Genomic DNA, 25,593 nt, shown 5'->3' on the forward strand with positions numbered 1-25,593 from the left:
GTGTTGCCAGGTTTTGGGAGAGAAATAAGCAACCAGGCCTATGAAGACCAAGCCCAAAACATTTTAACAACACAAATCTTGTATGGAGAGGGTCCCTGGCACAAAATATTTTCAGATGGGGGGGTCTGACGCGAGGTTAGGGGGTCTGTGGACAAATCCTATTAATTTGTAGTCCTTGACATTAAAATGTTTGAGAATCACTGGTTTAAACAACATTAGGAAACAAAACCTAAATAAGAAACCACACTTTGGAAACAAGCCCAAGAAACCGCAACCCGCCGCAACAAAATATTTACAAGCAACTTTACAGAGAAACAAGCCCTAAGTCGCTTATAATAAGCGGACATGGCAACCCTGCCCCCACACACACAACAACATGGCCGACGGTGCCTGGGGGACTGACTGCTGCCTCACAGCTGGAGATAGATTATTCCCCTTCACACAGCTGGTCTGGAGATACTAGTGATGATAAAATCACGTCCGAAAGACTACAATGGAAAATAAGTTGTGTTTATTGTTGTCGTGAGGATGAGGGGGGAGGGGGGATTTGTTGTAAAAAAAAATAACACACTCGAACGTCCCATTCTCCCATTTCCAGCCAAAAGCAGCTCTCTGGTGCCTCCTACTGGTCTTACTGCCTGTCTACACATTAGGGTTGTGGTTATTTTAATTTGCATTACGGTCAAACGGTACACGTGTCGTAGTAAATACATTGTTGCAATAGTGGTTTTCAAAGTGTGGACTTGGGGGCCCCCAGGGGTCCTTGGAAAGGGTTCCATAGGGGGTTCCCAGCAAAATTAGAAGTAGTTCAACTTCAAATAGTATTATTCAATTACTACAATGTAAGATGTTTCACAATTAACCATATATTTATCTATGTCTTGTACTGTACTAATTTAAGCTAAAACTCCTGGGAAAAAAAGAAAGGGTCTGGAGTGCTCGGAAGTCCAAAAAAGCATAACGAAGGTGCTCTTTGGTTGGGGACTCAAAATGTGCAACAAAGTAAAAAAAAAAAAAGCCAAGGTACTCTTCTGGTGAAAAAGTAAAAAAGCCATTGAATTTAGATCAAAAACTGTGACTGGGTGGGATAACCCACACGGCCTCACAGCCTTCTTCAGGGTAGCCTATATGCTACTCAATTGACCTTTTTCACCAGAAGAGTGCCTTGTTTTGTTTTTTACTTTGTTAAACTAAAACTTCCATATTAGAGACCCTGATATGATAAGAGTGAAATTGCATCCATGACTCCATGGAAGTCCATTTGGGTGTCTGTGCCACGCACACGCACAGTCAGAGCTGTAAACTGTACCCAGTTAGATATTTTAATCAAGTAGAAAAAAGGGTACTGTTACCTCAAGTATTCAGTTGGCTTCCTTTAAATCGATTAACATCATTAAGGCATCATCAAGCTAGCATTGATTATGTGATAAAGCTGAAAATGATGCTGGAAATCATCTGCATTCACTAATGACTCTATCTATAATAATACTCCAACTAATAAACTGAACATAAAAGTGTAAGTAAAATGTGTAGAATAGTGATTCATGGGCTGGAGTTTTTTTTAAACCGGACCGTTGAGAGACCTACTACATGATCCACCTGACCCAAACAATATATGTGTTAATCAACAAGTCCATGGGCCCAGGCCAGAATGTTCTCAAATCGGGATCATTCAAGGTGGAAAATTCTAGGTTAGTGTTTTGAAAAGGACTTTATCCCAAGATGATATTTCAGCATGATAGCCATATGGGATACAGGAAGAGTGGGCACCAAGGAAGATATTTGAAAAGTGATTTAAAGTACATGATGTGAACATGCATGGTACATCAGTTACAGACTTAAATTTACCCTTCAACTTCTTCTTCCAAAATGACTAGCTGTCCCAGGTTTTGTTGCAATTTGTAACAATTGTAGAAATATTAGACCTTAAATGTCGAATGTTCAATCATGTATACTTTACATTACTTAGGACCATTTTTCAAATATTTTATTTTCAAACATTTTGGACAAAATAGCCAATTTAACATTGAGGTGCCAACTCTTCCTGTTACCACCATATGTAATGATTTGCATCAAGCTGGAATCATACCCCAGTCTCCCACCACATAGAGTTCGATTGGCAGAGCTATTGTGGCCGGGTCTTCTCCGGGGCACTACACATAGATACAAAGAATGGAAGAACTTTCTTCCTACTGTATAACAGAACTTGTCATAGAGGGGAAAAATGAAGAACTCTATCTTTCATTAACTTTTATAATCAATGAACATCATCATCATAAACTCCACATTATACTGTCATACCAATATCCATTCTTGAGGATTCATATTATTTATTCACCACCACCACCATCATCATCATCATCATCATCATCATCATCATCATCATCATCATCATCATCATCATTATCATCATAATAATCAATCAGTTTCACTTCAACTTCTACATCCTTTTCCTCCTCCCTGTGATTGCTGCAGGTTTACAGCTTGCATATTTCTGCACACTTTCATTTGTTTGGCAAGGCAGGAGCAGTCTGGAAGCTTGCAGATCCGTACACACTTGCATGCCATAGTAAGCCATTGTTGCTTGTGTGGTCCCTGCATCCACCATCCAGTCTAACATCATATACCTGCTAGAATAAGAGGGTAATATATGTCATCCATTTCAGTGAGGAGCCCAAATTACTATACATTACATATTTATACTATTTTATTACTTTATTACTTTACTTTACTTTATTTATTTTATTTATATAAGCATACACATATGTTGTAAGTTGTACATTCATGTCCTTTTCCCCCTGAAAGGGGAAGTAGGCTGGACGCTGGTAGTGCAGATCACTTAACATTATGCTAGATGATGGTGGACAGGACATATCCTGTGCAGACAAATTATTCTATACTGCTGTATAATTCCAGGATATCAAGCTGTTCCCATGGATTTGAAGGAGATTATTCTACATATCTTCAACTGCTGATGCTGATTTCTCAAACTTTTTTTGCAAGAGTGGCCTTGTTAGTTTTCCGCAATGATCCATCTAGATTTCAGAGTGCCCAACTCAATGGACCAAAGGGATTAGCCAGGACTAATTTAAATTAAAGTGAAGATCTCTACATTGGGAAGCAATGATCAAATGCCCAAAATAGATTTTCATTTGCTTTCAAGACCACATCCTTTATTTGTGCTTGCTTTAGCACTTTTCATGTTTTCATGTTGGTGACTCTTTCTGCAAACATTCACTTTGGAAATTCAGATATGCTTCCTCTCCAGTCTGGTGAGCTTGCAGTAGATCACTGGCTAGCTATGTCTGGTGGGTGGTGACACAGCACTTCCTGTGGAAAGACTGATGATATCTGACTGGTCTGGAGCTAGAGGGTCTAACTGGCTTTTCTCCATACGCTTTACAAAGGCTGGGCTTCTGTAGATCTTAACGACTGAAGCACTCTGTAGACTCATTGGCTGTCGTGTTGTCTCAGATACTGATTTCTGTTTTCTGAAGTGAAATCTGGTGACTGCTACAGGCTGTTTTTAGGCTGAAAGCCTTGGTTCCTTCAGCAGTCTGGGTGTGCTGTGAACACCGGGATGATCAACCTGGCTAGCAACCTGTTACCATGACCCTTTCTGACAGCTGCTCTCCTGATTGTTTCATCAGCTCTCAACTCTGTGCATTTTGTCAGACTCTCCTTTGTTCTTTGACCTTTCAAATACTTGCTACTGTATATTTGTCGCAAAGTATACATTTGGCCTCATACACCCTTGATGTGTGTGGTCCTTGTCTAGTGAATTTTCTTAAAGGTGGGGTGATACATAATATAAGTGATATTCTTTTGTTTGTTGTGTCTGCTCATTTCTTTGTGTCATCACTTAAAATTTCACTTGTTTAATCTATATCCTGTCTGAGTTCTCTATATCCTGATTGGATAAAATTGGTATCCCGACCTGAAAATGCATCTTCTGTTTAATCAAGAGCTGACTCCTATTAGTGAAATAACACTCTCTAAGTCTTTCATGAGATATTTGTCTGCCGAACGTTCTTGACAGGCTGCTGTCAAGCTATGTCTTATAGTGAAGGACTATGGCATTTCCCTTGATACAATACTGGTAGTACAGGTATAGTAGGAAAAAAGTTTAAACAAAGAAATCACACTTTCATCAATTAAAAACAATTCCAACATTTTTCAAAAGTATTTCATAAATAAAAATAAAATACAAATTTCCATAAATATTTTTTTTTCACTAGTTTGGGTCACTGGCAAACATCTAATTTGTCTTTTTGGTCTTGAGCTAAAAAGTTTCAGAACCACTGTATTAAACAGTCCATCCTGGGACACACACTGGCTGTGTTCCACTTGTATTTTTGTTTCTGCTATATGTTTCTATTCTTTGGTGTACATAATCTGGAAATAAAACAAATCTAACTAGAAAAAGTGCTCCTCGGAGCACAGGTCTCCGCCAGGTCACGTCGTTATTGTGGCCTCCTGGTGGCGCTATAATAGGCCAATGTGAAAAGGGGGGGATTTCTTCCTTGGCCTAGTGGGAATGTGCGTGCACATTTTCACGGAAATCACACACTGCGTTCATGATTTGAGACATTTTGTTCAAAACGGACCAATCCTGCCAACTTTGGAAGCCAACCTTAGCCAATCAGGATGGAATATGAAATATCGGACAGATCCGTCTTGATCACATGACTATAGAGATATTGTGTACCGATTTGCGTGACGTTTGGATAAAATCTGTAGGAGTAATGTCCAAAAATGTGTTTTGCACAAATCGGCCTCCTGGTGGCGCTATAACAGACCCATGTGAAAAATTTGGGGCAGAGGTTCTGCTGTGGCATCGAGGGAGTGTGTGTGTGCAGTTTCACAGCGACCGGGACAACGGTGGCGGAGATTAGCTGGTCGCAGACAGAAGGACGGACACACGGACACACGGACACACGGACACACGGACGGACGGACGGACGGACGGACGGAGGGTAAAACATACTCTCTCGCCATGCCTTCGGCCTGGCGGAGACAAAAATGCAGGGCAGTTGTTTTTCCTTGGCCGTTTCACACAGATCGGTGCAGTTATAGGTAAAAACGTGAATTGAGCTGTTATAGCGCCACCATGAGGCTGATTGGAAAGTTTTGACGTGGCATTTCTTCCTGGGGCAACTGGGAATCTACGTGGAAAATTTCACGGAAATCGCATGTTTCGTTCATGATTTGAGGCATTGTGTTAAAAATAAAACCAACCCTGCACATTTTTGGAGCCAATCTTAGCCAATCAGGATGGAATCTGCTAAATCAGACAGATCTGTGTTGATCACATGACTATAGAGATACTGTGTACCGATTTGTGTGTTTTTTGGAGAAAATCTCTAGGAGTAATATCCAATAATGTGTTTTGCAAAAGTCGGCCTCATGGTGGCGCTATAAAAAGTAAATGTGAAAAATGCAGGCCAGATATTTTTCCTTGGCCGCTGCGGAGTGTGCGTGCAAAGTTTCACGCAGATCGGTGCAGTTATAGGTAAAAACGTGAATTGGCCTGTTATAGCGCCACCATGAGGCTGATTGGAAAGTTTTCAAGTGGCATTTCTTCCTGGGCCAAGTGGGAATCTACGTGGAAAATTTCACGGAAATCGCATGCTTCGTTCATGATTTGAGGCATTGTGTTCAAAATGATCAAATTCTGCAAACTTTGGGAGCCAATCTTAGCCAATCAGGATGGAATCTGGTAAATCGGACAGATCCGTGATGATCACATGACTATAGAGATACTGTGTACCGATGTGCGTGTTTTTTGGGGAAAATCTGTAGGAGTCATATCCAATAATGTGTTTTGCAAAAGTCGGCCTCATGGTGGCGCTATGACAGCCTGATCTGCAAAATGTTGGGCAGAGGTTCTGCTGTGGCATCCAGGGAATGTGTGTGTGCAGTTTCACAGCGACCGGGCCAACGGTGGCGGAGATTAGCTGATCACAGACAGAAGGACGGACGGACACACACACACACACACACGGACGGACGGACGGAGGGTAAAACATACTCTCTCGCCATGCCTTTCGGCCTGGCGGAGACAATAAGCTCAGCCCTGTGTGTCATACCAATTCCATTCGTTTGTACAGTTTCATATACCAGTACTGTACAGAAATACACTAATGTTATGGGTTTCTTATATTCTAGGGTAAGATTTGTGTAAGATTTAGGGGATCTATTGGCAGGCATATTGTCAGAAATGAAATATAATATTCATAAGTATGTTTTCACAAGTGCATAATCGACTGAAATACAGTATGAATAGTTGTGTTTTCATGAGAATGAGCCCTTTCAAGAGGGAGTGCCTGATATGTTACCATATTTTACATGAGCCCAGAATGGGCAAACTCATTGAACCTTTTTTATATACTTTTAGAGTTGTTCCGATACTAATACCAGTATGGAAAAGCTGCAGATACTGCCTAAAATGCTGGTATCGGCAAGTATGTCAGTCTATACCATTCTGATACCATATAATGTATCACATGATCATATGTAATTTACAGTCATCAATTATTTAGCATTTTGAATGCTTCAGTTGATACTGTTTTATACTCTTACTGTAATATTTACCGTATTATTTTTACTAACTTGTAGCTGCACCATCAGAAGTTCTCAAACTTTTAAATTTCAAGGACGCCCATAACTCTGAGAGTGTATCGACCGATACGCAAGTTATGGGTATCGGTATTGGGAAGGAAAAAATTGTATCGGTACATCTCTATAATACTTTTATATGTCATATCCTATGTGTGTGTAATCATAAGTGTGAATCAAACATAATTATTGCATATATAAGATAAACTATACACAAACGTACTGCACAGATAGGGAGATAATGGCCAAAATAATGATTTCCCCCAAAACAGTATTAAAGCAACTCAATTGAAAAGGCCAACATGTTTCAAAGTACTTACATGGACCCTACAAACAAACTGGTACCAAAGAGATTTTATTTATTTCAGCCTTAGACTGCTGAATGCATGGTACACAACTTGTGTGTTTCTCGTAAAAGAGACAATTTTCCTGACACACAAGACTGTGACCCTTCTCTAAAAGGCCATCCAGATGCTTATCTGTCAACACTAGAGGCTGTCATGAAAAGCAAATATTTACAGTGAGTCATGTAAACCTCCAGTTTTCCTGTTTGCTGTGATAAAGCGTAGTAGCTTTATCACACCTATTGTAATTAAATATAGCCTAAGGTCTAAAGATATAAGTTAATAACAGTGCTTTTTTATGTGCAATGGGAGTGGGACATTTTATGAGTTACCAAATTGTTGGGTTTATAACTGTAATAAAGCTACATTCAGTTCAATCAAATTTCAACAGGGGGTTATACAGCATATGGTTTGAACTCTTTTATTCATTGTTGATAGACTGTTGATAGGCTGCACATAGGCCTCATTGTATTGACCGACTCACTGTACCCAGACACTGTTGAATATGTAGGTATATGAGTAGCCTATTAATTGACTATTGATGGATTGTGGGATATGGTATGTGGTATAGTGCAATGCATAATGGGTTTATATATTGTATAACATCATATATGGATCCATATAGATCTATATAATGACACGTTATTGATTGTTTTGTTTTTGTTTTATGTACTTAAAACTGGAACTTTTTCTGTTTGTTTGGCCTGTTTACCCTTGATTTATGTTCATTGAAACTGCTTTTTGACAAACAAAATTACATGTACAGGCAAATACAGCCAAAGCTTTTAGCATCAGCCTTTTTGAGGATCACCTTAAACTATGTAATTTGTTATTTGATTACGTTGTATGTGATGTTATGTAAACTGGTGAAGATGATCGAAAACAACGAACCTAAACTAAGCCTATTGACACCGTAGGCCTACACCAATTCATATATTCATTGGCGCTGTATGTATCATATTTCTTGTATCCATTGGTGATAGACTGTATACTTTTATTGAGAGACTACTTTAACTCATTAATTCAGTGACCCAGTACATAATTACGCAAAGAAAGTCTAACTATATTTTATTTTTAACTGGCTCTATTGTATTGGCTCTTAACTCTTACTCGTACCTGTTCCTATGTGTTTCTCTTACTGCTGCTGTTGCAGCTATATGACTGGGAATCCCCCACCCCCAAACCCCTCAATAAAGGGTTATCTTATCTTTGGTTTGTATGGAAAGTTAACACATGTGTCACAATAAGCTAATAATTGAAGGGTTACTTCAACAGTCCTTCCACTTTGTATGTGGCCATTGCAGCTAATTGCATGTAATAGAAGACAATAAATGTCATTATGAAATGAATGCCTGATAAGATTAACTCAATCAATATAGGCCTATATTAATACTTTTTTACAGTTCAATTAAGGGCCACCTGATAACACCTCATCATTTTAAAGTGATAACCCTAAATCATTTCAGTAGCTATGATAACATTATATAGCCTATATTGTCATTACCCAGTGATGGAGGAAGTACTCACATTTGTTTGTTACTTAAGTAAAAGTATCCATACTGCAATATAGAAATACTCTGTTACAAGTAGAAGTCCCGTATTCAAAATGTACTTGAGTAAAAGCACAAAAGTATCGGCATCAAAATATAATTGAAGTACCAAAAGTAAAAGTATTAAGTTCAAAATGTATGAAAAATCTTTTGAAAATAGCTGATCTACAAGCTCACAATGCGTCACATCACAACGCATTGTGAGCTTGTAGGTCTGCTATTTTCAAATGGTCGAAATATATATAGGGCTTGAAGTGGTTAGTGTGTTTTCTAATAATAATCAAAATCTACAAAGTAACTAAGTGTATACTTATCCTCTTTTGCCACTTGGGGGCGCAGTGCTCTCTCAGCACAACTGAGTGGAGCTTATTTTTACAAGCGGATGTTTTCTGGGGGATTCTTTCTAGAGCAGGGGTCTTCAACAGGGGGTCAGGGACCCCTAGTGGGTCCTCAGAGTTGGTACAGGGGGTCCGCCAAATCTTTGTATGATGGGAAAAAAAGAGCAGACCAAGTCCATGAGCCAACGGTCAAGTTGACTTGAACATTAGCTAAAAATAGCAGATCTACAAGCATGTAGATATGCTATCTACAAGCTTGTAGATAGCAGGGGAAAAGAGCAGACCAAGTCCATGAGCCAACGGTCAAGTTGACTAAATATAGAGGGGTTAAAAGGTTAACTGTCTGAAAATACATATTAACATGAATCCAACTAACTATCTATGGAATTTATTAAAAAGTTTAATCTGCAACACAATTTTATACAATATGTAGTGGGGGGGGGTCCCTGCTTCATCTTTCTCTTAGCTAAGGGGTCCTTGGCCTGAAAAACGTTGAAGACCCCTGTTCCTAGAGCCTTATATGAAACTAAAAGCCCATGGCCCATGGGGCGAAAAGTTAAAATGTATTAGAGCTTCTATATTCGTCCCATGATGAGTCAGAACCTCAGTCAGAAGGATCATGATGGGACAGTCTGATTCACCCCACTTAAAGTTCAACACATCAATCACGACACTGCTTGATCATTATTATCTGGTGAATTTGATCAATACAATTCTTTCTTCTTCTTTTTTTTTAACCTTCAGTTAAGAGGTGTTATATAACTGTTCCCAGGTATTTCAATCAAGTAGAAGTATTAGTAGGCTCAAGGCTGGCTTCCTTGAAATAAATTAACGCAATTGCCAGTGTTGTAAAGTAAAAGTAACATTTAGCCTACTCAATTACTGTATAGGCTACTTAAGTAAAATGTTAGGTACTTTTACTTCTACTCCACTACATCTAATATTGTATCTAATATTGTGTATCAAATATTGTACTTTTTACTACACTACAATTATTTGAAAGCTTTAGTTTCTAGTTATTTTGTATATTTGGATTATTATTACAAAACAAGACATTAAAGGACGCTTTTCAACCTATCTTCATATAATTGGTCCTCACTAATACTCATGATAAAATGGTACCATTTTTTTCTACTTAGTCTGTGTCTCATAGGAGGACTGTGGACAGTCCAGAAACCTGTCTACCAGTGACATCATCGTTAGGCATGTTCTTTTTTTTCCAACAAGATTTCACATTTTTTATTTAGATTTTTATTAACACGAGAACAATGGCTTCTATTATTGCATTGCAACTTTCCAGGAATAGAAAGCCTGCAGTTTCTATTAGCTTGGATTCCCCATTGATGATGTCACTGGTAGACGGGACTCTGAACTGTCCACAGCCCTCCTCTGAGACACAGATCGAGTAGAAAAAAATGGTACCATTTTATCATGAGTATTAGTGAGGACCTATTATATTAAGATAGGTTGAAAAGCGGTGAAGTCGTCCTTTAACCACTTCAGCCATATAGCCTACTGTATATTTCGGCCTTTTGAAAATAGCAGATCTACAACCTCACAATGTGAGCTTGCAGATCGGCTATTTCGGCTATTTGTATACATTTTGAATTTGGGACCTGCTACACAATGAGTACTTTTACTTGTGGTACTTTAAGTACATTTTTATGCCAATACTTATGTACTTTCACTCAAGTACATTGAATACAGGACTTTTACTTGTAACAGAGTATTTCTACATTGCAGTATTGATACTTTTACTTAAATAAAACATGTGAGTACTCCTTCCATCACTGCTAATTGCAGACTATATAGCAATAAAGTTAGCAATGTGCATTCTATAAACATAAATGAAGCTTCAGCCCCCCTCCCTCCAGATCAGCCAATGTCAGATACGACTTTTTTGTTTTATTTATATTACAATTTTTAACTATTTATTTTATCAATGATTAAAATTGTGAATGTGTATGTTTGTGGCTTCGTTTTTAGTGGAAACTACAACAAAGTAAGTTAATTGGTGGCAGTGGTGTAAAGTAATTACATTTACTCAAGTACTGTACTTAAGTACAATTTTGAGGTATTTTTTACTTTACTGGAGTATTTAGCACTTTTACTTCTACTCCACTACACCTCAGAGGCAAATATTATACTAATATTTACTCCACTACAATTATTTGAAAACTTTAGTATACTTCCAGTAGTTACTTTGTAGATTTTGATTATTATCACAACAAATACATTAACCACTTCAGCCCTATACATTTCGGCCATCTGAAAATAGCAGATACAATCTCATAATGCATCACGTCATGATGCGATGCAATGTGAGCTTGTGGATCTGCTATCTGCTAAACTTTTGAAAAGTTGTGAAATGGGACATTCTGCATAATGAGTACTTTCTACTTTTGGTACTTTAAGTACATTTTCAAACCAATATTTTCTACTTTTACTCAAGTAACATTTTTATTCTGGACTTTTACTTGTTACAGAGGATAAGGATAATTCCTTTTAACAGGTCGTTCATGAAAGTCCTTGCGGTCTTGTTTCCAATGAGAACCTGTGAGCAATTAGGGGTTAAGAGTCTTGCTCAGGGACAAATTTCATTTCATCGACACATATGCTGACCTGGTCTGGAATCGAACCTGGGGCAACCAGGGCCTCTGGCTCCCTAGGCAGGCTCACTAACCATTCAGCTATGGCCGCCCCTACATTGCAGTATTGATACTAAGAAAATGTGTCGATGGAGGGGGCTGTCCAGTGCTTTAGCTGTTTCAGCACTGGACAGCTCCCTCCAAGCTAATTGGCCTATAAGCGCCAAATAGGGGCTTGTTCCTCATGTTTACCCCCGTCCCGCTCAAGCTACAATGACCTCAGCAGCGTGTGACTTAGGCCTGTACAGAAATGCGTGATTCATTCAATTATTTATTTAATAATAATATTTGAACGGATGTTCTTTATGACTAGGTGAGCTTGACGTGCGTGAGGAGGAAAAGTACCATTCATTGCATTGAGCAAGGGGGAGGGGAGGGGGGGTGATGACGTAGAGAGCAACCCCTGGTCGTGACAAGAGAAAAAGGCAAAGCCTTGAAGGATTTCATGAATAAAAAACCAAGGGAGGCAAGTTAACGGAACAAAAAAGTTCTCCCGCAGACTAAATGTTTGCGCTCTTCTTGCTCTTGAGAGCTTGCAAGAGTTTAGGCAACAACATCCAAGAGGTTGGACACATCGTTGCTGCACCAAGGGAGAACAGAGGAGCCGCTTTATCAAGGGAATAAGAGAGAGAGACATAGAGAGAGAGCGAGAGAGAGAGCGAGTGAGTGAGAGAGAGAGTGGGGGGGAGATCCTATCTCATTCTTCCAGACAGTTGAGATCTTCAGCGGATCGCGTTCAGCGTCTCTAGACACTGCCATAGGTAAGAGTTTTGGAGATACCTGCCTATAACCCTCAACCTTGGTGTGATTAAGTTTAGAATCAAGAAGGTCTGTTGAATAACCAATAATAAGTGAGCAATAGAATTGTTAAAAGAGTAGTTCACTCAAAACATTACTTCTGTGTAGAAAATAGGTATTTCTTTGGGTGAACTACTCCTTGAAGTTATTTTTGATCAAGAATGTGATGGCAATGCATGTGTATAGCCTAAACAGTTGTGCATTATTATACCTAATAGTGTTTTTTTGTACTATTTATTTTGCAGCAGGCTGGACAATGTCTAAGGCGACATTAGCCGTACTCATCTATGGAATCATAATGCACTACAACGTCCACTGCTCGCCGATGGGGCTTAACTATCCTAATCTTAGGTATGTATACTTTTTTGTTTGTTTTTACATGCAAGGTAAGACTTAATTCAACTATTTCTGAGGGAAAAATATAGGCTATCCGTTTTTTGTTCTTGGTTGTAAAGGCAGTGAGTTTGATAATTATAGGTTTATTATTTGAGATAGTTTGGGGCAATTGGCAAGAGGCGCAGTCACTGACTGGGTCTCGCCCTGCAGTGAAAGTGACCCTAACAAGTATGTAACTCTAACAGTGTACAAAAGGAACAGATGGGCACACTGTCCCTGTTTCAAGGGGGTCCTTGAAATGTAAAAGTTTGAGAACCACTGGTCTAGCCTTGTCGATTGTATCACTTATATTGGGATCATTTGACAGCACCTTTGACATAGGCCTATACCTAAATGATGCCAGACATATATTCCCAGAGGAGGGGTGGGAATATAATGAGTTGGAACTGGAGTGTTATGGTATCCCTTCCCATCAACGTCAATCAGCTCAGAGTGTACATCTTATACACTCACAAATATGACGATTTAGGCCTTTTTTTCCACTCTATTTGAAATAAATAAATAGATTTGAGTGAAAACGGAACGGATTTAAATATATGCAGGCCCTATTTGGAAGTGTGATATAATAATATCCTTTATGAAATCTAAACGATTTAAAAGGATAGTCAAACTTTTGATCGATGCTGTTATAGTGGCAAGGTGTGATGATATAGTCTCCATTTGAAGTTCATTTTTGTACATTCCCACGTTAGACGTCACTTTTTTTATAATTATGAATAAGCTTAATTGCAACAAAAAAAGTTTGAGTTTTTGTTGTCTTTTTGTTTTGAGCTTGTAGATATGACTATATCCTAAATAAGCCAAACTGTTCATATCATTTTCAGACTAGAGAATGAGGTTTATGATGAGGATGGGCACACATTACCGCAGCTGGAGTTTGACCGTGATGACCAGATAATGGCTTCGAGAAGCGCTCCCTCTGTTGCTGACGACAGCTACATGTTATATTATCCTCCAGAGAAAAGGTGACTATGAATGAATGAATGAATGAATGAAATTAATGAAAATCTTTATTTCAATATGTTAAAATTACACTTAGACTAAAATAAAAGCAATAGCCTATAATACAAATAAAAATGTGAATCATCACATTTTTTTATCCAATAAGTTTTAATCCAACTTTTGTGCAACATTGGAACATCATACTTAACATGTTATGATCGGGAGTCGCATTTCTGTTCATTTAATGTTATTTTTTTTCTATGTGGATTAATGCACTGTATGTATTGTCGATTTTTTTTTTCTTAGACACCTACTTGCACAATTAAAATAGGCTAGTTCTTTTTTTTCATAATCCATTTGATCATAAAACATTGAATGGGCAACCTCCAAAAATCCAGGAGTTACATGACCATCATATCGTCTCTGTCGGGTGGAAACCTCATACTGTATGACCAAAACCGTACTTTTAAGGATTCAAATTCAAGCTTGTATCTGCTACTTTTGATGCTTTTAGGTGACACTGTAGTATGATCAAGTAGGGGGTTAATTTATATTTTTATAGTTTTCTGCCCGACACCAACGATATGGTTATTTAGCCTACACTACACTACACACGAACAATTTAAAGCTGGGGAGGGCGGGGCCGCGGGGTAGATTGTGACCCTTTTAGCCTTTTACTCGATTACTAAATAAATACTTGCTCTATCATGACCAAAAATGTAAAGTTAATAACTTGTATCTGTCTGTGAACTGTTGGTCGTGTTTTCTTTAATGACATCTCAGACATAAAAGCCACAATTTCACTTTAAAAATGGTGAGCGCACTGGGGGGTGAGGGGGGGGGGGTCGATTGTTCCCACATGGGTCCGTAACCGTTGTTCCGCTATTCTAATGCTGTATAACGGCGCGGTTGGCGTTAGTTAGTTAATGTCTCGCCTCTTATTGCTGGGTGTGTGATGGTGATTTACAGAACAGAGAGGCATGCAGACGGCATGTTTAACAAAGCCTACAGGACAGCACTGGGTCAGTTATCAGCGAGGAAATATCTACATTCTCTGATGGCAAAACGTGTAGGGTAAGGACATCATATTGGTTGTCTTTCTGTTCTTTTAATACAATATATTTTTTGGTGTTTTCCTTACATCTTCGTGTGTTTTTTGTTTGTTTGTTTGTTTGTTTTGACTAATATTTGATATTTCAAATGCTCTCAATTGCACGCCTGTTGTCTGCATGTCTGTGTCTCACTCTCATCCTTGAATAATGGGCTGATGGCCAATTAACGTCTCAAATAATTAGCAAGAAGCACAATCAGCATTTATTTTGCTTGGAATCATATTTCTCAGTCTCACGATCATTGTCTCGTTGGGATACACACAGAATCCACACGGGCTGTTTTTATCCCTTCATATGAATTATTTATGGGACTCATTGGTCCCGGTGGTTCAAGATGGAAATTCAATGATGCAAATTAACCTAATGAGTGCATGGGAATAGAAAAGGCATATCTCGTTGTATCACTGTCTGCGCCAAAAAGAAAGAAAGAAAGAAAGAAAGAACAACAACAACAGGTACAAATGGTACAGAGGGATACAAGAAGAGTGGGCACTAAGGAAAAGTGAGCACCTCAACGTAAAATGTGCTATTTTGTGCTAAAAAGAATTATATTAGAAAAAATGATCTTAAGTAATGTAAAGTATACATGATGTGAACATGCACAGTACATCATTATCAGACCTACATTTTCTTGTTTATGCCCAGCATGACTGGATATACAGGTTTTGTATCAATTTGTAATTGTAGAAATATATACCTTGTAAATTGTCAAATGTTCTTTTTTTTCCTCTTTTTTTTACCAAATAGCCAATTTTACATTGAAGGTGCCCACTCTTTCTTAATGCCCACTCTTCCTATAGTGCCCACTCTTCCTGTTACCGTACAATGACCTGCACTGCATGCGATGGGGTTCACTTGAAACCATGCAGTCCTAATCTGAGTTAAGGACAGTAGGCTACGTGGCACAATACTGGGACGAATGTAGGCTATCATCATCACCTGCTGACTGTCTGTGATAGTGAATGAATGTGCTTGTTGTCTCTTTTCATAGTGGAGGAGGGAACACACTGGACGACGACTCTGAGCCCCTGTCCAAACGACACTCCGATGGCATCTTCACGGACAGTTACAGCCGCTACCGAAAGCAAATGGCAGTCAAGAAATATCTGGCGGCAGTCCTGGGGAGAAGGTATAGACAGAAATATAGAAACAAAGGACGCCGGCTGGCATATTTGTAGCACCTCTAAAAAAGAAAAAATGTGTACAGCCCCACCCAGATAAAGTCATTTTGAGATAACAGAGATAAAGCTGGATCGCTTTTGTGTTCTTAAACATGTATTTATGTATGAAGTAAGCCATTAAAATGAATATTTTGATAATAATATTGTTTTATTTTGTACTTCAGCACTTGAGAATGCATATATCTATTTCGTGGACCAATTATTTTGTTCATTATTGAATATAGCCTATATTTATGTATTCATTTTAATATTCCTTATTTGTAGACCTATTGATTGAGAGGAGAAAGTTGTTCACGAGACCATATAATGCTCCAACAACCCTGTCTTTTAAACTCTTAGCAAAACAGATGATTGTGAGGAAAAATAAATAGTTTAAAAGACAATCAATGTGCATTCAATGTTATACTTTTTGGAAAGTGAAATTAAGAGTTTAGTTGTCTTTATTCACAACAGCCTGGAGGACATAGGCTTTCACCCAATCCTACAAGACATAGACTTTGATGCCCTCCCGGATGGGGATGAGTTTGAGGCAATTTTGGGAGACTTGCTGAAACAGTTCTCTCCCGAATTTCCGGTGAGTCCCCAGGTTCTTTCCTGAGGCGTGTTTTGGGGGCAAATTCTCCTGTCCCCTCCTTCTCTCTTGTGATCTTGTCTATATTCAAACCCAATTTCCTTCCTCCTCATATGTGCTCCTGTCTCTCTCTAGAGTTTTGAATACTATTAGCTTTGTTTTCACCTATATGCAAGCCGCAACTTGCATACAGGATGAATGCGGATGAATGTAGACTGTGCCTAGAGACTGATATGTTATACATATCAATGTTCATTGATATGAATGGATCAGAGTGACCGGCATCCTATTAGTGGATGTAAAGGATGTTCTTGCGTTGATAAACAGCTTAATAGAGCACCTGAGACCAGACATGCACCATCTGGCTTTGACCTGCACACTTAAATGCTCTAGACTTAGTAATGTGGATCTGAGTTGGCTACACACTTAGACCGCATTTTCCCGTCTACACCAAATCTCTTTGCCAATAAATAGCCGATCTACAAGCTCACAACAATGCATCTGGCGTTGTTGTGATCTGCTGTTCATGGCTAATGCCCCCCCCCCCCCCCAGAATATGGATGCTGGGGTTCAAGTGGTTAATAAAGAAAGAAATTGTAGAGAATCCACTTTTTTAAAAGTTCTTATATTAGAAGTGTGAGGGATGCATGATCCTGTAACTGAGATGAGGACCAGAGTACTTCTGAGGTTTTCCTTTGTCCCTCTCTTCTTCGGTGTTTACAAACTTACACCTTCCAATCATGTGTAAACGTGCCAATCTTGTGTTCCTATTTGATATCTATATCTACGTGTTTGAAACATGCATGTAAACCTGAAATTATGTCAAAGGCTTTTCATGTCTCTCTGGCCATACAATACTATAAGTATCATATTGCCATAAAAACACAACCAGGCCTTTCAATGATGATGATGATTATTATTATTATTCATAATAATAATAATAATTCTATAGAAATTATGCTTTTTATATGGCAAGTTAAGCATCAATTGGTTTTCACAGAGACATACCAGAGGCACTTTAAGAACTTTTGTCTTGAACTTTCTTGGTGTATTTTGGTTCCCTTTCTGTCATGTGAACCAATGTAAAGCGACGCATGATTAAAGCGGTTGCTCTAGCCACCAAACCTGCGCAAGCTACTGCACCTATAGGTGGGCTTTGTTCCCTTTCTGATTCCTGAATGTTGTTTTGTTTTCTGTTCCACCAACTGTATGTTGACACCGCTGACCTCCACTGAGGAAAGCTCTAACAGATGTTAATTATTGGTTGCAAGAATAATCTCTGAGCCTAATGTCATGACTTATTATGTTTTTGGCTCAGCTAAATGACTTAAAGCGAGATTCTGTGTCACTAATGTATTGTACTACACTAACAAAATGTGCATTTGGACAAATCAATCTTTTGCGTAATTCTTTATTTGGACAGCCCAAAGGTAGCTTTACTGGCTATCAAATGGGAAGAAATGAAATGCTGCTACAATTGGATTAAGTTTATTGGCGAATGGAGATGAAACTCTAGAGCCACAGGAGTAAAAAGAACATGAGAGAAACAGAGAAAGATGCATTGACTGGCCAAGACCGTGGTTGACCTAGACCATGCTGAGTTTAGCAGTTAATGGAGAGAAGGTTACAAAATAAACTTCTCAAGCCTGAATGAATACCCATTGAAAAAAAAAAAATCCTGTTAAATCAAGCTTCATGAGTTTATAAATCGTCTCTGTCGGGTGGGAACCAAAACTGTTACTTTTCAGGATTCAAATGCAAAAATATAAAAAATAGCAGACCGACAAGCTCAAAACGCGTCGCTTGTGGATCTGCTACTTTTGATACTTTTGAGTGACGCTGTAGTGTGATCAACTAGGGCGTTTATTTACAAAAAAAAACAACACAAAAAGTTAGTGCTGAGGTTTCTGCCGACAGTGACAAAATGGTGCCATTCTTAGAAGCACCACCCCACTCCGCCCCTTTCCCAGCCCTATATCACTCACGTCCCAACCTTTGCTGCACCCTTCGTATACACCTTCTGAAGGGGAGAGACTACAATAACACTCCAGGCTACAAACTGCAGACACAGTGCGTTTTGATCTGTAGTTCTCAAACACCAGGGAGAAAAAGTTTCTTCGATCTTGTGCCTGACTCATGAGTCATGTTGTATGAAATCAATCCTTTTTTTTTGTAATTCTGCATTCCCCTCTAGGCTTTGTGACGCAGGACGCAGCTTGCGGCTGTTGCGGTGCCTTCTTGCTTCAACTTTAAAATCGCCACGAAATCACAGATGGCTATTTAGTGGCCCTACAATGCTGCACATCATCAGCTCACACATTCCACCATTCATTTTGGTTGTTTGTTTTATTGTGTTTGCAAAAACATATTTTGGTAAAATCTTATCAATGCCGTCAAGCTTATTGTAGGCTTCAAGCATTCCTTGCTTGTGCTGCTTTCTTTTGCAATATTTTTTGTAGAGAGTTAGTTAAGAGTTCGATTTTTGTGAAAGATTAGAGGCAAACGTCTCAATTTCCCACTCTCCATGACACATATATATATTCTATTGAAAGCGCCAATAGCCTTACTAAATATTGAAGATGAATCTTAAAAATCTATCTATATATTTATCTATATATTTACTGTAGAAAATTAATATTATAGAGTACTTACCAGTGGCGATCCTCAGGGGTCAAGTCTATAAATGTTTTAAGAAAAAAAGTGTTGTAAGATTTGTATGAATAAATATTTTGTAAACAAGCATATTTTCGTCTAATCTTTGATATTGTCTTAAGTTTTAATCAAAAGCACATTCAAGAGGACAGCTTTAGCAAAAACACACAAACAAACAAACAAACAAACAAACAAACATAAAAGCAGTGATAACATGCATTACCAATAGAAAATGTTAACAGGGTGCCCACATTAGATGGCACCATCCAGAGGAGTGTTTTTTAGGGCTCAGAATGCCAACATTATAACCTAAAAAACTAAACTCACAATACAATAGCACTCACTATATTTTTTGATAAATTACAAAATAAGTGTGCATATATTTCCCCACTACCAGTCAAACCTTGTGCAGTGGACTTGAAAGTAGTATTCTAGTGGCTTTGCAGGTCACCATACAGAATATGAGATTAAAAAAAACTGAGACTGAGAGTATTTGTACCACTTTCAGAGTGACTCAGTTGGCTTGGATGTGAAACGGTGGCACCAGTTTGTCTGGGAGTCTATGCCCCCTTAGGACAGCATGAGTAAAAAAGACGTGGGAGGGAGGCATCACCTCACCGGCACCATATGCTGCCTTGTGGCACTTTGCACCTCTCCAGGAGTCCGGCGGTGACAAGCCGAGGTCTGTGACTGCAGGAACAGTTGGTCAGTTTCAGGGCTGGTGCAATCATATTACCACCAAATCATCTCTGCACAGGAAACAGACATGAGACTTGATGAGGACAGACTGTGATACAAATATGCACAACCACCATTATTGCACTCAAGTAGGGAGAAATTCACAGCATGTGAAATTCCTCCAAACGCAGGCCTCCCTCCGCTGGTTTTGCAACTCCTGCAGGCATCTGTACTATAGGGTTGGGATCCGGATCCGGAGGAACCGGATCCAACATCGAGGCACTGGAATCGGTTCCATCACATTTGGAACCGTTTCTGGAACCGGGTTTGTATCACGCTGTCAGATCTGGTAATGTGGACACAATTACAATACCGTTGGTTCTGAAATTTAAAATTTCAAGGACCACCATAACTCTCAGAGTTATAGAACCTTACTTATTTGAAACCACTTATAGGAATCGTTAAAAGGAACCGTTAAGGAATCGGAATCGTTAAAATCCTAAAAGATCTCAACCCTAATCTGGACCACAGCTCCAGGCCACTCCTTCCCAAGCTTTTCTTCTTCATTTCCACAGCCTGTCTGTCCTGCCAGATTAGAGCTAATGATCTCTAGTGGAGCTTCAACATCTAGTAATATGTCCTAACAGGCCACCGTAGTGAGGGACCTTTTCCCAGACATCGCAGGCTTTGTTTGGATCAACCTGCTGCCCACCTGGCTCCTCCTGCAACATCTTTATAGCCCAAACGCCCACACACCACATGCACGCACATGTGCACACGCACGCACGCACGCACGCACGCACGCACGCACGCACGCACGCACGCACGCACGCACACACGCACACACGCACACACGCACACACGCACACACACACACACACACACACACACAGTGTATGGATCTTGATACTTTTGTGTGACGCTGTATGATCAAATAGGGGCGTTCATTTAGGAAAAAAACACAAAAAGTTAGAATATGAAGATAAGAGGTTTCCGCCCGACAACAACGATATGCTTTGATCTTTGCGGCGGTGACCCCCAAGCTCTCAGCGGAGTGTGTGGAGCAGGGCTGATCAATGAGAGTGATCTGATTCCTCCAGCCCATGGCCAGAGCCCTTCTTAACCCCCACTAACGCAATGAGCAAGGTGTTGCCTGGCAACGAGAACCCACAGGAGGATGCACTGGGAGTGGGTGGAGTCACCGGTGGCCTTCCAAAGGCCCACAGAGATCAGGCTGCATGTATATTTCACTCAAATGGCTTCGGTTCTTGTTGGCGGTGGTTTTCTTTTTTACTGGCCATGCAGCGTCTGTCTGGTGGCGGGGAGGGGCTGGTGATGAATAGGCCTGCAGGGGGAAAAGGAGCACAGAGCTTGAGCAATGAGTGGCGATTCATAAAAGCGTGCAGACACATACGCAGCAACCCCCCCCACACACACACACACCTTACATCCAGCCATACATACGAGTATAAATAGCCAGGTGGGAGGGATGGAGGGGATATCCATGCCTCTGCTTTTTACCCCAAGATATTTCATATCCCTGTTTCTGGAAAGAAAGAAAGAAAGAAAGAAAGAAAGAAAGAAAGAAAGAAAGAAAGAAAGAAAGAAATGCCATGTCGTGGGCTCTGTCTGATTGCACAACAGTAAGGTTGTTAGTTGTTTGTGTGTTTTTAACCTCAGGTGACGACATGTTCATTAGCGTTTCTTCAAAACACAGAAAATCCATAAAACATACTTAAAAATGTTCAGCTCACACACAGCATTCAATTTCTGTGTACTCGGCTCATTACATTTGTGAACTCATCCCAAGCATCAGTTTCTTTTATATGCCCATGTCTCTGCCAGCACCTTTAGCCTGATTTACACTTAATTGTGTGCCGGTATCACACACCGAAAACAACCAACATCTACAAGCTTACAACAAGCATCGCGATCAGGCATTTCTCCTTCTCATGCTCTCCTCTCTGCATCCCCCCCATTGTCTCACTCTCTGTCCACCCCCCCCCCCCCCTCCCTCACCTCTTCTCTCTTGTATCTTTTCTGCTGCTCTCTCTCTCTTTCACTCTCACTCTCACCCTCTCCCACCCTCTTTCCTCTGATCCTCCCTCACTCGAAACCCCTTCCTCTGGAGACCACGATGGTTGCTATCGCGGCAATCTCTCAGACACCCTGCATGTCCAAAACTGTTGCTTTTCAGGAAATGTTCCAATGTATGATCCAATGCATTGGTTCAACATTTATACAAATCCACAGCATACTTAACCACTTTCAATTTCACTTTTTTAAAACTTACTTACTTACCAAAATAGCAGATCTACCGTACAAGCGCAAAGCGCGTGGCGATGCGGCACGTCGTGAACTTGTAGATCGGCTATTTTTGTGTGACACTGTAGTATGACGAAGTAGGGCGAAAATTTACGTGAAGAAAAAAAAACACAAAACGTTTAAATACGGAGATACAAGGTTTCTGCCCCGACAGCAGCGATATATGGAGTCCAACTAGTATTCCTCTGGCCAAGACGTCATGGCCAGTCCGGGCAGCTATGACTGACGTCACCGGGTTCAGAGGTCAGGGGTCGGTAGAGGACCAGGTTTCTGTATTTGGACTTACACTCATTACTCAGCTCAGCTGTCACCTGATCCCCTGATGATGTCACTTCCTCCTCATGTCATTAGTAGAGGAGGACGGCCAAGCAGCACGTATATGCACAGAGCACACACACACACACACACACACACACACACACACACACACACACACACACACACACACACACACTGTGTGTGTGTCCAGTAGGGGACAGTTATGTGCACAATCAAGCTATACAGTACCGTTATCGTTCACTGCTCAATAAAATATATTAAATCAAGACAGTAGAGCAGCTTGACACTAATCATCTTAGTACAATAATGCTGTAGTAATAAATCACTATCTCTCAGTACTGTCTGTGACATGGATATACAGTAGCCTACCTGCTGTGTTTGCTCATACTGTACACTGTATGTCTGCTGTAAAAGGAAGTGCACCTTAAACAAAGATAAATTGTAACTCGTTTCCCATGCATTTGCACACATGGATAAGCCAATCCATTTGTTTTATTGAAGAACGTAATGGATATGATCACCACTTTTATTGATCACCACTTTCTGTGCAGAACAAAAGGAAAAATTCATTCATCCCTCTTAATATCAGTGCTTTGCAATTTAGACATTTTCCAATTGTAGATCGGCTATTTTTTATCATCCTAGATTTTCAGGCCGCTATGCAGCCTTCAAATCCAGTCCTATATTGCACTGATCAGAGCAATGGTCATTGAGTTATGGCCATTTGAAGTGTTAAACACTGCTGTAGTGCCCCATATGTGTGCAATTTAGTGTTTTTTGGTGTGATTATTCTCATGGCAAACCCCTGAGCGGATTCTTTGCCATTTTGTTGAGGATTGGAGTAGCGATGCGCCTGTGGCCGCCGGGGGCCCCTGATGTGGCCCCTCATGTGGCCCCTGGTGTGACTATTCTCTTATACTGTTGGCCACTGAGCAGCTCCACTGGAGCAGTTGGAGGTTCATTGCCTTGCTCAAGGGCACTTCAGCAGTGTTGGGGGGAGGGGTGAGTGGTGGCCATTCACTTCCCCACCCAGATTTTCCCTGCCGATCCGGGGGAATGAAAACGGCAACCCTCCGGCAACAAGTGCGCTCCTCTAAACTTTAGGCCACTGCTGCCCGAAACATGCACCCTGGGAGCCGCACGTGGCCCCTAGTATGACTATTCTGATGGCAGACCCCTGAACAGTGTGTGTACCAAGTTTGAAGCGGATCAGAGCAACGGTACGCCTCGCAAGTCCAGATGTTACGTATGTAACCGCTGTCCGCCGTCCACAGTCAGTCCACCCACCCACCCCTTAAGGAATTTTAATAGGATTTTTTTAGGATTTAAAATAGGGCTTAAGTAATGTACTTTTTTCCCTTCCTAGAAATGTAGTGGAGTGAAAGCCAAGTATCCAAAAATACAAATACTGAGGTAAAGTACAGATCAAGAAATGTACTTAAGCACAATACTCGAGTAAATGTACTTCATTACTATCCACCACTGGTTATGTGTCTTCAAAGGATAGTTTCAAACAGTTCTCTTGTTTGACAGCTGCTTACCAATAACATTTCTTTGATTGCTTCCCTTTCAGTGCGAGCCATTCCCCATCTTCACTTTGAGACAATCAATAAATAGCTGATGAATTGCACACATAATTGGATATGACTGAGGCAAAAACCTATTTCTAAATTAGCAGAGCAATAAATAAATTACTGTCGTAATCTGCTTTATGAAGCAAATTAATTTACTGTCATACCTGATTAGGCGGCTTGCCCTGGATAGTATCTCTTAATGGTTAAACAAAGAGTGTACAACCATCTATATAGCCTACCTATTGAGGAGATTTCTGCCAGTCACTTCTGCTATTGACTTCTTCTGTTCTGTGGTTAATAGCATTACACAGTACTTCAATATTTTTGGTTGGTCGATATGCTTCAATGTTTTGTTTCGTTTTTCATTCCAAGAATGTATTTATTTTATGAATCAGTGGGCCATTGACCAACAGCATGGTATCTGCTTCTCAAAACGGTGCAGTTTTGGAGCCTGAAAGGTAATCATCTTGCAAATACTTGGTGAAAAAGACAAAAAAAAAAAGCAGCACTACTGCCTCCACCTCCTGAAGAGATTCAGTGATAGATAGATAGATAGATAGATAGATAGATAGATAGATAGATAGATAGATAGATAGATAGATAGATAGAGACGATATGTATCTTTAATATCAACAATTACTAAAATAGAGACTTTCTATCTTTAGCGTTTCACAGTTAATCATAGCAGGCAGCGTAGCAGTGACTGCTGATGAATTATCTATCGTCTGTTATATATTCCTCCTCAGGAAATGCAGCGAGGTGGAGCATTAGTGACCCAGAGTTGAACAATAAAATGATTGTTAGGTTTCCTGTGATACTACAAATCAAGTGGAAACATCATAATTTCATACCGGGGAGATGTCAAATATTACAAATGGAATTCTACCCATAAATTCAAAAATACAGCCAACAACATTTTGTTAAAAGGACTTGCTCCAACTGTGGGAGGGTTTTTTCTTTGATGCAATTTAATTCTGATGACTAATGCTGAAAAAAAGAAAAGTGAAAAAGAAAAGCTGAACAACAAACAACCATTCTTGACAGAATCGCTACCATTTCTGTGTGGCAATGAACATCACTGCTAAGCTCCAATTAGCACGAGAGGCAAATTAGAAACATTTCAACCACACACAACATCTGTCGCAAGCCCTAAATCATCCAATTAAGCCTGTTCCAAGTGTTTGCAGACATGTGGAGGAAGAATGCACAGGGGTGTCATCCTGGGCACTTTCACTTCTCCCTAATATGCTGTTGCACTGTGGGAAATGGCCTAACGGTGTCATATATTTGTCCGAAGACCTCATCGAAAGCCCCTGTGGCTCTTGCAGGGATTCGCGGAAGGGCTGTTTTTTTAGATAGATGAGAGAATACTTACCTTCGCCAGCAGTTTGAGCAACACTGTAAATTGCTTGTGGTAATAGCCTAATTTTAGCACCAAGGAGAGACACATTCTGTTTCTTGGCAATAGCATGACATCCACAGCATCCAGCCCAAAGCAGCACAGGCAATTGGGATGATATATCTCTTTAACGTTTTGGAAAGAAATCTATTTAGAAAAGTATAATGTGCTGCTGTTGCACAACTCCC

General features: G+C 39.9%; 2 protein-coding genes across 2 annotated transcripts in view; one reads left to right on the plus strand and one right to left on the minus strand.

The window, feature by feature from the left end:
* Window positions 1-12,552: 12,552 nt before the first annotated feature.
* adcyap1a (adenylate cyclase activating polypeptide 1a) lies at window positions 12,553-16,882 on the plus strand (the record flags this gene model as incomplete). Its single annotated transcript, XM_084048747.1, is given in 7 exon segments — window positions 12,553-12,647; window positions 13,517-13,657; window positions 14,604-14,708; window positions 15,738-15,875; window positions 16,381-16,507; window positions 16,509-16,526; window positions 16,826-16,882. Coding segments are annotated over 7 exon segments (681 nt in total).
* Window positions 16,883-20,808: 3,926 nt separating this feature from the next.
* The window catches only part of mettl4 (methyltransferase 4, N6-adenosine), a 90,405-nt gene continuing 85,620 nt past the window's right edge, over window positions 20,809-25,593 (minus strand). Inside the window, exon 9 of the mRNA XM_084048775.1 lies at window positions 20,809-21,173. Coding sequence (XP_083904901.1) covers window positions 21,076-21,173 — 98 coding nt within the window. The 3' untranslated portion in view covers window positions 20,809-21,075. The remainder of the gene's footprint in view (window positions 21,174-25,593) is intronic.

Source organism: Gymnoscopelus microlampas (genome assembly GCF_963454915.1).
Source record: "Gymnoscopelus microlampas genome assembly, chromosome: 22".
In the NCBI taxonomy this organism is placed as follows: Eukaryota; Metazoa; Chordata; class Actinopteri; order Myctophiformes; family Myctophidae; genus Gymnoscopelus; species Gymnoscopelus microlampas.